General features: G+C 37.2%; 1 protein-coding gene across 1 annotated transcript; it reads right to left on the bottom strand.

Annotated features, from left to right (window-relative positions):
- Positions 1-2614: 2614 nt before the first annotated feature.
- Positions 2615-6635, bottom strand: LOC105051440 (nicotinamidase 1). Its single transcript, XM_010931893.4, has 5 exons — positions 6344-6635; positions 5434-5617; positions 5114-5247; positions 4749-4934; positions 2615-3119 (listed from the first exon to the last, which is right to left on the bottom strand). The coding sequence occupies exons 1-5, from the start codon at positions 6503-6505 to the stop codon at positions 3042-3044; spliced, it is 744 nt and encodes a 247-aa protein (XP_010930195.1). The 5' UTR covers positions 6506-6635; the 3' UTR covers positions 2615-3041.
- Positions 6636-12200: the final 5565 nt, after the last annotated feature.

Here is a 12200-nt window from a genome sequence, read left to right as displayed (position 1 = left end):
TGGTTTTACCAAAAATAAAAGCTGTATTGTTCTGATAATAAATTTTAACATCCAAACAAGTCTTTAACCTATTCCAAATTCCAAACGTCTTGTATTTTCACAATAATTTGGTAGTGTTATACAAAGTTCAGTCTGTTCCTGTACTCACCGTAGTAGCTACTCTTTTGTGGCTCTTGACACTGCGTGGAATATGACTAATTGAAGAAAATGATTAAATGATCATGATCACAGCATATGATGAATATCCACAAAGCTAAAGCTAGTGATTCCTCAATCACACCCATCAACATAAAATACTTTGAAGCAGCCGTCTCAATCACTCGTCTTTCCTGATTTGCCGTTTAACGATCTTTCAGTAGGCATCCGGCCATTGTTTGGAAACCTCTCCTCCCTTCTTTATCTTTACCTTGCTGACAACTACTTGGAGCAAAGTATTCCAAAAAGCTTAGGCATGAATCCAGACCTAGAAGTGATCAACTTATCCATAAGCTTCTTGTCCGGAAGAAAGCCACCACCTTTTTACAACCTCTCTTCTTTGATCAATTGTCAGCCTTTTAAAGAGGTTGTATCTCAATAAGCTTGGAGGCCCCCTCCCAGTGTCAATAGGAACCCTCTCCACAAGGCTTGAGAAGTGACTGGTACGAGGAAACCAAGGGGGTATTTAGTTCGTAACCGAAATCGAAATAAAAATAAAAATCGAAATAATTTGGAATCGGAATCGGAATGGCCAAATTCTCCGAAGAATTTGGTTCATGACCGGAATTGGAATCGGAATTGGAATGAAAATTTGAATCCATAGAGAAGAGTAGGAATTGAGTTCTATATAAATTGAGCCATTCCCATTCCATCCTAGAATTGGAATCGGAATGGGACTCCTCCCAACCAAATGGTTGGAATGGGAGTCACCTATTCCGATTCTGATTCTAGACCCCCATTCTTCCCAACCAAATACCTCCCAAATATCTAGGACCATCTCTGTTGGGATTGAAAACCTTGTCAATCTTGCCAATCTGTTTATAAATAAAAATCTTTTTACCTCCTACCATTGGAAGGCTTGAATCTAGATCTCCTAGATACGTCTGGAAACAAATTTTCAGGCCCCATCCCATCTTCTATAGGAAATCTCACCCAATTAAATGAGCTTTATATGGAAGAGAATGCGGGGGCATTTGGTTCGTAACCAAAATTAGAATGGAAATCGAAATCGGAATGGCTTGAAATGAGAATTGAAATGGCCAAATTCCCTCAAGCGTTTGGTTCGTGATCGAAATTAAAATCGGAATCAGAATTGGAATGAAAAATTGGATCCATAGAGGAAAGTAGGGATTGAGTTCTATATAGATTGACCTATTCCCATTCCACCTTAGAATTGGAATGGGACTCCTCCCAACCAAACGATTGGAATGGGAGTCACTCATTCCGATTCCGATTTCAGACCCCCACTCTTCCCAACCAAACTCTCCCTGAATTTAACAGCAATGTCCCTGCAAGCTACAAAGATTGTAGAAATTTGAATATATTAAACTGTTCTGATAATGCACTTGCTGGATCCATATCAAAAGAACTTGTTGCTCTCTCCTCACTAGCACCAGTCCTGGATCCGTCACATAACAGTCTCATTGGGTCCATTAACATGGAAGTGCATAGCTTGATCAACCCGTCTGCTTAAGTATCTCCAATAATCTGTTGTCAGGTGAAATTCCTGGCACTCTAGGTGGGTGCTTGTCAGCATTTGAAATACCTACACTTGGAAGGCAACTTCTTTCAAGGAAACATTCCACAATCCTTCGCAAGCTTAAAAGGAATCAAGGAGTTGGATCAAATCTCAGTATTTCTTGATTCCTTTAGGGGATGTTTGGTTCACAATCGGAATTAGAAAGAGAATAGGAATCGGAATGGTTTGGAATCAGAATTGAAATAGCCAAATCCTCCAAAGTGTTTGATTTGTGACCGGAATCGGAATCGTAATTGAAATGAAAATTTGAATTCATAGAGGAGAGTAAGGATTGAGTTCTATATAGATTGAGCTATTCCCATTCCACTCCGAAATCGAAATCGGAATGGGACTCCTTCCAACCAAACGGTTGGATTGGAAGTCACATATTTCGATTCCAATTCCAAACCCCCACTCCCCTCAACCAAACATCCCTTTAGTTCTTTGCAGTATCTAATTCTGTCATTCAATGACCTTGAAGATGAAGTGCCTATGGATGGTTCTTTGGCAATTCAAGTGAAACTTTTGTCCTTGGGAACAAGAGGCTTTGTGGAGGTGATCCAAAGTTGAAACTATCACCATGCTCTGTTCAAGCCTCCAAAACAAATCTATTCAAGATAATAATCATAATTGAAAGTGTTGCAGGCTTGCAGCAATCATATTCTTGTATTTTCTGGTAATTCTTTCGTAACCGAAAAAGGACAGAAAAACTCGCCACAGATGGGGATGCATATGGTTGGTCTACTGTGCACACATACATCTTTACCAGCTCCTCCATCAGCATAATGTAAGCTCAAGTAGAGGAAACCTTACATCTGAACAAAAAACAAATACACCATGGGAAATTCAATGACTGGATTCAAAAATGATCACCGAAATGCCAGCATTTCCAAATGCATGTAACTAAAATTACACCATCAAGAAGTTCCATTGATAACATATGCAAACTATATTTACATTAAGTTCTTATTCATTTAAACAAGCCTTTTGCTGCTTACCTTCACTAATGAGTCTTTGCTGCTTACCTTCACTAATGAGTGATCCCTCTACAGCATTTGTGGATCAGTCATCACGAGGAACTTGAGAAAAAGCACTCAGATATTGCGGTATAATACTCTTAAACATGGACTGTGGCCATATAAAGGGGAGAATACCAATATAACAATCCCACTGTACATAACAGGCCCAATTTACAGTGGATATCAGATGCAATTCCTGCAAGAACCTAATGAGCATGGTAACCTTAGCAGCTTGAGAAGTCTTAAGTCCTGTTCTTCACAACCAGTTATGGATCATAGGTGGTCTGTCCATGTCATGCATCCTCTGATCAACCAAGGGATACCCTGTGCACTACCTTGGCTCCCCTTCCCTTTGCCATGTAGAGTCCTATGTGGTGGAGCAGCGCCTGGAGATAAATTGAAAAGTAAATTTGGCATTCTTCAAATCATGAAATTAAAACTGTTATACAATTCAAAATCGTTATGTGCATTTGAGTTAAGTGTCAACCAACTATATTAATATAACTTGCAGAATATTAGATATACCATTCCTATTCTGATACATTAAAGACAAAAAGTGCATTTACCTGGAAACATGAAGAGGATGGGGGAGGTCATGGAATCCAATGAACCTCTCTTATCCAGATAACTTCTATTTTGAAGGAAAATCCGGCTATTTTTTTAAGCACATCTTTTTTCAGATAGCTAAACAGTCATTAATTTATCTGGCAGAAGGATCGATTATGACATAAAAGAAGACTAGTGTCCCTTATCAGGGAACAGATATATCGAGAAGAAAACTCATTAGATTTAAAACACAAAGCTAGACTTCTCTTCTGGTATTTTACCAAGGATGAGCATAGGTTGTTTTTGCTATTAACTAACACATGAGATACTAATTTGTAGGTCAACAGTCCAAAATACCTGTGCTATATTGAGGATAAGTAAATATTATAATTTGTACTCAATGTAGGTAGCAATCATGGTGGTCAACAATATTATTAGCATGTAGGTAGCACTTGATGTAGGTAGCAACTGATGTAGGTGGCAATTGATGTAGGTGGCACTTGATGTAGGTAGTAATCATGGTGGTCAACAATGCAACACAATATTAGCATGTGCCTTCATACATCTTATTTTGAGAAGGAAATTGCATGCTTGATACATGTCATGACAGCATTAGCATGTGCATCATTGGTCTCAAGAAACCCTAATTTTTTTTTCCAAATTAATCACTGTCTAAAATTTCTGAGAATATGACAGCTGACAAGGGTTAAGTATAGAAATTATGGCATTCCAAATATGCAAGTGGGGTAAAAAAAAAAATTATTGAGATTAGCATATAAAGAAGCATGGGAACGTAATCTTTTCTTCCTTCAATATGCCAATAAAGTCAGTTATGTTCTCTTGGGCTTTATTTTGCCTTCACCAAAAGCACAACTCACAGAAAATGAAATGGTTGAGCCAGATGAGGCAGAATTAGGGAGGGTACATTTATAGCAAATCCAAGACAATAAAGAGCATATAGTTAGATATATATTTATATAATTGACCAGTAAACATTAGAAATCAAAATATGTTAATTGTCATGCATAAGCATAGAGTCATGAATCCATATATGCATGAAGCACAGATAAATATACTTGATCTGAGCTTAGCTTTTACTCTTTCACTTTCCCTCCATAGAAAAGGAAGGGAAAAGAAAAAAGCAAGTTCACATGGGTATGAATAAATTGCTTTTTGTTTCTAATGGAATTATACGGTATCATTTGAAAAGAAATAGAAGAACAATCCAATTTTTGTTCACAGTACCAAGGAAATTTCCCTTTCATGAACAATTCCAGGAAATAAGTATGTGCCAAAAAAATCCATCATTTCTTCCATTAGTTTTAATTGTAATCACTAATTTCTATGGCATTTCTTATAATCAATGAAAATAAACATTGTATTAATCTGCCACCAACTCTTTGGGGGTTTGATTGCATAGCACCCATTACATATGATATACAAGCAAAAGAAAGGTCAGATGTTCAAACCTGTGGATGGGCAAAAGCTCCTTTGATATTTCTAGAGACATTAATAGGGAGGTCATATGTAGCACATCCACGTGAATACACCACGACATCTTCCAATGGTGGCACATTGCCAATATTTCTAGCAGTCAATATGGAGCAGACAAAGTCTAGCACACAAACATCTGTGCATATTCCTACCACCAAAACCTGCACCAAATAGTAGTTATTAGAAATTATTATCTTCATTTACTCTCCGATGCTGTAATATCAAATAACAATGTGAAAATGTCTAAACAGAGGACCTATCAAATTCATTCATCAAGGAATATATTAAGATCTTAGCTCAAAATGAATTAGTTTCATTATCAGAAATACAAATCGCTTACAACTTTAATTCCATTCTTTTTCACCCAATCAGCAAAAGTATTAGAGCCATCCTTCTCCATGGAACCAAGGTAACCATCTATGCAATTTTTGCATCTAATGGTCACATTTGGATCATTCTCCAACCACTGCAAAGCTGCAGATCACAAAAAAGCAGTATGATTCGATCTCATAATTCTCACAGAAGTTTAAAAAAGTAGACCACCAACTAATGAACATAATTATCTCCAAATCTTTGATCTAAAACATAGAAGTAATCAGGGATGGGATGAATCCTAGCTTAACATGTGAAAAATATGATAAAAAGGGGTAGATGTTGTACCTGGAACCAATTTCTCTTCACCTGAACCAATTATACAATGAGGTGGGTATGGATGTTCAGGTTTATCTGGATAGTGGGTGTCCAGCAAAGCATAAACAGGCCAGTTTCTATCACAGAACACCTTGGCAAGCTTTGCAGCCTCCTCAACCATGGTGGATATCTGCTTGTTAGGCTTAACTGGAGCCTACAGCAGCAAAATATATATTTACATCAGAAAAATCAAGAAAGATACATGGTCCATGACATGCAGAAACTGCAGAATAGAGGGAACATGATATCCAACCAGAAAAAAAAAAAAAAGCTTTATTTTGATTATAAAATTTATCTTGAACAAAATTCTGGCTATATATGAATCCAGTTCAGCCGGATAATATTTGATGATCTAAAACAATCACAAAGGGAGGACAAAAAAACTGCAAACAGGTGATCACTGAGAGATAAGAATACCAAAAAACTAAATAGCTAGAGTATTACATCATGCTCATCAAGAGACGTCAAAAGCCATCCAAAAAAAAAAAATCTTCAATAAATTGGGTGGCTTTCACCTCCCTTTGATCAAAATGAAAAAAAAATCGGAAAAACAGAGAGAGAGAGAGAGATAAGAAGATTGACTAACATCTATTTCCTTGAAAGTCCAAACACGAACCTCAGGAAACTTAACGAAGATCCAACACCATAATCACAAAAAGACTCAAACTTTAGGACCAACAATGGAAAGGGACTGCAAAAACATCAAACATCTTGCGGGTCCAAAGAGCAGACTTTCTCCGAATTTGGCCTCAAGCTATCAAAGGAAAACACAAACCAGAGCAAAATAACAACTTTCGATCAACGACTCAAAGCTCAATGGAAAACGATCCAAACCAACAACGGAATGAAAAAACAGTAGAATAAGGGAAGTAAGGCATACGAGATTGCCAGCGCCAACGGTGCAGAAGCCATTGACAATGTCGACGAGGACGAGGCCGATGGCCCTCCCGGAAGCGATCTCCGACGTGAGGACGAGATCTCCGTCGTCCTCCAAGGGCATCTCGGCCTTCAAGGCACCCAACGCGCTCGTCTCCGACCACATGCTCTCTCTCTCTCGGCGACCAGACCGCCGACAAGTTCAATCTAAGGACTTGAATCAGATCCCAAATTAGACATATCTCCCTCCCCACCTCCTTCCTTGCCGTTATTCGTGGTAGGTACGGGGGAGTTGGGATCCTGTCACCGCCTAGTGAGTCACGTGCGGCTTTTTTCATAGTGAGGTCCGGGTCTAAGTATCACCTGACCAGGTCCGATTGAACCGTATCAAACCCAGGGTGGATGACACGCCACGTTACCCCTTGTGTTTCACTAATTTCTTATTGCGTGCCATCCATGGGATGACAATCGAGCCGGATCGGCAGATTGAATTATAAATGGATCAAATCAGAAAATGATCGATCTAAATTTGATCTATTTATTAAATAAATTAAAAATTTAAATTTGAATCTGATCTATTTATTAAATAAATAATCTGATCCGATCTGTTGAATCTATTTATTAAATAGATCAAATTAGGTTAAACGGATTAAACAGATTAAACGGATTAAATAGGTTAAACAAACTGAGTTAAATAGATCAGAAACAGGTTAAACAGATTTTAAACAGATTAAATGGGTCTTAAATGAGTTAAACAAGTTAAACAGATCGGATTAAATGGATCAGAAATAAATTAAATAGGTTAAACAAGTTAAATGAATTATCTGACTCAATCCGACTTGAATATTAAATGAGTTAAACGGATTAAATATGTCAGATATCTAAAATTTATATTCAATCTAATTATTAAACAGATTAAATGAATCGATTCGTTTATGATCCAAATCAGTTTAGTCTAAATCTAAATTTATTTATGATAGATCAAATACGGATTGAATTGATAGATCGAATTATATTTTATCAATCCTACATCCACGTATATATGCTCCAAAATTTATCCGGCTCACTTGGACCTGGTGCATGCAATAAAATTTCCCGAGGTCCTGACACCGTTGAAGAGAAACTCATCTTCCAGAAGAGTGCTCTACATTTATATAGGTGGAGGTGCAACGATTTTTTATGAATGAGAAGTTCTGACATGTATGATAATATGTAGCTCGGATTTATCATGCTTAAAATTTTACTTCGGCAGGTCAACCCATCAATCAGATGATGATATATATCTAATAAAATTAATAGTTAATCGAATTTCTGAATGATCAGCATGATCGATTATAGCTCGGAATGATCTTAGTGTGATCCGTTATAGCTCGGCTTGATTTCAACTTGTATTAAAAGAAATATTGTAATAGATTAGATCAGCAGATAAGAAAAGTACTCGATTATAATATACCCGAAAAGGAATATTCTAACCCTTCCAATCAAAATATATAGAAAGGGCTCAACTGTTCGTTTGCAAATTGCACAATTCTAATCGTGCAGGCTCAGGTCTTTTCTTCTATAAATACCAGAGGCAGAAATTAATTAGATATGATAAGAAATCCGGATATTATTATTTTATATTTTATTTTTTTTTATCTATCATATTTCTTATTAAAATTTTATCAAATTTAAATATCGAAAGATCTCCAACTGAATACGTTCCGATAACTTTCTAATCATTTTTTATGATTGTAGATTAGCTCTGGTAGCGTGGTGCAATATTTTTCCAACTCTGCAAAGCAAGTGACTCGTCGCCAACTCATCTGTTCATCTGGTTGAATTTTGAGTGGCAATAGATAATGCATATAAAGTGACATCGATAGGTTTGCAACTTCATTTTTTCAAGTAATGTGATAATAGTTATAATGATTGATATTTTTCATAATGAAAGATAATAATGATAAATGATAACAAAATAACATTTGATATCAAAATGATGCCTATTACTCGCAACAGTCAAATAATGATCTTTGTATATATCTGATATTAGTATATAGTATAGCGGATCTCTCCAAAATCATTGTAACAATTGTTATAACATTTTTTTTGAGATAATAGTTATATTTTTAATGCATGGCATGGATAACTATGATGCGCGCGCATCTCAGTATAATTTTGATTGTTTGTCTCATTTGACAAACGCATTCTAATTCTTCATTGACGCACTATCTTCGTTGCAAAATATCTCCAGCTTTAGTTGCAGAAAAGATTTATTAATAGGGTACGCGTTCTGACGGAAGTCTTGTCTAAATTCTTATTTGAACTACATGTTCATAATATTCTATGTATTTAATTTATATGAATTTCAGTAATTAAGGTGGTAAATGACTTGGAATGTATTTTTGTAAATTGACTCTCTCCGCAGTGAAGCCCATTAAAGTTAGAGATGTAGCTGAATGATGGTTAGCTCCATTTGCTAGAAGGAACAATAGATCTCTTATTGGTTGCAAGTGTTGTCCATTCCGTCTTGAGTTGAAATTATGTCAAGTGCCAGGAAATAAGTTCTAGTTACGTTCAAGGAGAGTTGCATCTCAAGGTATGTTTTTATGATATAACCACTCATAAAAAATATGGGATAACTTGAAAATATGGTTGGTGCATACATTTTATGATGGTGGATATAAATGAAGTTCATTTTGATGTAAGCTTCCTCAATGACCAGGGTTAACAAGATAGAGATGTATCTAATTAATCCAACATTATATTTTTGTGGTTTAATTGTTGAGTTAGGTATAAGGTTCAATAGCAGTCCGGTATACCGCATGACTCTAGAAGTTGGTATACCACATTCTACAATTTCCTCCTTGTTCGATTAAAATCCATGCCAACACTTGCCTATATTTGCATCATATTTATAAAAGACAACTTTCACATATTAAAGTACTTTTTAAGAATTTGCACTTGGCAATATACCACCACAACGATTTGAAGTTTGTGACCTCTGCACCATTTTATAAATACACGGTGGACTATTCTATAAACGCTATCCTTGTCAAGGGAAGTCCTCGTTAGTGCACTAGTCTTTGGAACGTATGAATCACTCTTGCATGTCTTCTCTACCCGTATGGGTGTAAGAAAATGTCATCAAACCGTATGGTGATAACGACTGCATGACTTTTCTTCCTCATGTCCTACCCCTCATGGGAGAAAAAAAAAAATTCTCGGCAGTGACTCAAGTGCTCAAATTCGCATGCTTACCGGATAAACAAAGAACTTACCTGCTTTTGTTTGACACTACACCACCATTTCTAATTGCACAAGTGATTAAATATTCCAGACCTTATCTTGTCTGATAGAATCCCATTCCTCGGCAGTGCTTCTAGCTTTTTACTGTGCGAGATGTTTGGAAGATGTTTTTTTGGATTATATCCAACGGGAGTGGGCGTATCCCGAATAGGATCCAATTAAAGGGGAATTCGAAGTCAACAGAAACAAGGACCCTGTGAATTGACAATTGCACCCTTCTGATAAAGATCCCTGGATCCTGTTCCTGGAGATGAGCATAAGATATCTCCACCTCTTTAGATCTTATAGGATGCAATTGGATCGGATAGGATCAGACCATGAACGACTTCAATCCGATCAGATCATAAAATATCTCTATCTCATTTTTCTTTCTTGTATCCTCCGTGACTCATGCGCTTAAATTCACATGAGTGATTAAACTTTCCAGATCTTATTGTCTGATAGAATCTCATTCTTCATCGGTGCGTCCAATTTTTTTTTTTTTTTACTGTACGAGATGTTTGGAAGATTTTAAATTATGCTCACCGGCAAGTGGGCATATCCTGAATAGGATCCAATTAAAATGGGTCCGAAGTCAACAGAGAATGGGCCCTATAAATTGAAAAGTACATCCTTCTCACAAAGGCCTGTGGATTCTGTCCCTGGAGAAGATCCTAACATATCTCCACCTCTTTGATCTTTCATATCATATCGGACTGAGTTATGAGTGGCTCCAATCCAACTCAGATCATAAGATATCTTTATCTAATTTTTCTTTCTCGTATCCTGCTCTTAGTGACTCATGAGCTCAAATTCGCATGCGTGATTAAATTTTCTAGATCTTATTTCCTGGTAGAATCTAATTCCTCCTCGGTGCATGTAACTTTTTACTGTACGAGATGTCCGGAAGATTTTAGATTATGCTCATCGGCGAGCGCGCATATCCCGAGTCCAATCCAAGCAGTATTCAAAGTCAATAGAAAATGGGCTCTATGGATGGACAAGCCCACCCTTCCGATGAAGATCCATGGATCCCGTCACCGGAGATGAGCATAACATATCTCCACCTGTTTTCGGCTTTCTAGCGTTCAAATCCTTTTCCCGGAAGGCCATGGAACGCGGAAGCATGGAAGTCGCCGTAGAGCCCATAGAAAATAAGAGGAGGTGTAGAGCACTAAAGCAAGCAGATTGAAGCAAAGTGGGAACAAAAATCATATAAGGCAGACATGAGAGAAAAAAATTATGAAATGTATTGTATAATTTATTTTTTAAAAATATAAATTTAAAAAAATAAATCTAAAAATTATTTTTTTTAATAAAGTCATCAGTCTCATAATTTAAAAAATATAATATTTTTTTCTTATTTTTAGCACATATTTTTTATAGATATATATTATATAGGCATATATTACATATTAGATAAATTAATCATCAAGCAAATCAATATACACTTTTAAATAAATCGATACACAATTTCAAGAACATAAGTTAGTCATTTCATAATCCAATGTACATCTTTAAGTAAATTGATATATAGTTTCTAAAATATTATGTTCAACAGTATATAATATATTGTTTGGTGATACGTACTCTTAATACTTATTACAAGTTTTTTTGATATATACCTAGCAACGATCTAATACATATCTTTAGATAAAAAATATATTCTAAAAATTATATATTGATTATATTCTAAAAATTATGTATTGATTTATCTAGAGATGTATATTGGATTATTAATATGTGTATATTAGAAAAGTTTGCAGTATATAATAGAAAGTCGATAAGTGTGTATTGTTGTACCTTGTAGTATACACTTATAAATATAATATTCTAGAAACTTTGCATTAGATTGTTTGAAGGTACATATTAGATTTCTAGATGATCAATTTATCATGTGTATTATTTAGCCATATACTATATGTTGGGTATAAAATACCCCCCAGCCGAAGTTCGTGACAGGAGTGACCCTCTGGGGATCCAACCGACTTCTGACCTCCAACGACGTCTCTTCAAACCCCCCAGGCGGCCGAGCCTCCGCAACGCTCCCAAGTTTTGCTGACGGATAAGCCCCCACCAGCGTCGACAGAATTCTTCTCGACGGACGGACTCCACCCAAATTTCCATGATGATTGACCATCTTCTAGACTTCGTCCGGACTCCAGCCACGACTTCACCTGCAGACTTCGTCCGGACTCCTACGGGAGCCGGACTCCGCCCATGACTTCAATCACAGGTAGACTCCGTCCGGACTCCTATGGGAGCCGGACTTCGACCCCGACTCCGGCTGCAGGAAGACTTCGCCCGGACTGCTACGGGAGCCGGACCTCGTCCCCGACTCCGGCTGCAGACAGACTTCGTCCGGACTCCTACGGGAGCCGGACTCCGTCCACGACTCCAATTGCAGGTAGACTTCGTCCGGACTCCTACGGGAGCCGGACTTCGCCCCCAACTTCACTTGCAGGAAGACTTTGCCCGGACTCTTACGGGAGCCGGACCTCGTCCATGACTCCGGCTGCAGGCAGACTTCGTTCGAACTCCTACGGGAGCCAGACTCCGCCCACGACTCCAATTGCAGGTAGACTTCATCCGGA

This window comes from Elaeis guineensis, chromosome 9 (genome assembly GCF_000442705.2).
Source record: "Elaeis guineensis isolate ETL-2024a chromosome 9, EG11, whole genome shotgun sequence".
Taxonomy (NCBI): Eukaryota; Viridiplantae; Streptophyta; class Magnoliopsida; order Arecales; family Arecaceae; genus Elaeis; species Elaeis guineensis.
This window is presented reverse-complemented; position numbering and strand designations above follow the sequence as displayed.

Bases quoted from the DNA above. Each gene is read 5' to 3' on its own strand.
- LOC105051440 (XM_010931893.4), bottom strand. From the start codon at position 6,505: ATGTGGTCGGAGACGAGCGCGTTGGGTGCCTTGAAGGCCGAGATGCCC. The intron at 4,935-5,113 runs GTAAGCGATTTG...TATTTGGTGCAG, and splicing joins AAAAGAATGGAATTAAAGTT to GTTTTGGTGGTAGGAATATG. The intron at 3,120-4,748 runs GTTTGAACATCT...ATTTATCTCCAG, and splicing joins GAGCTTTTGCCCATCCACAG to GCGCTGCTCCACCACATAGG.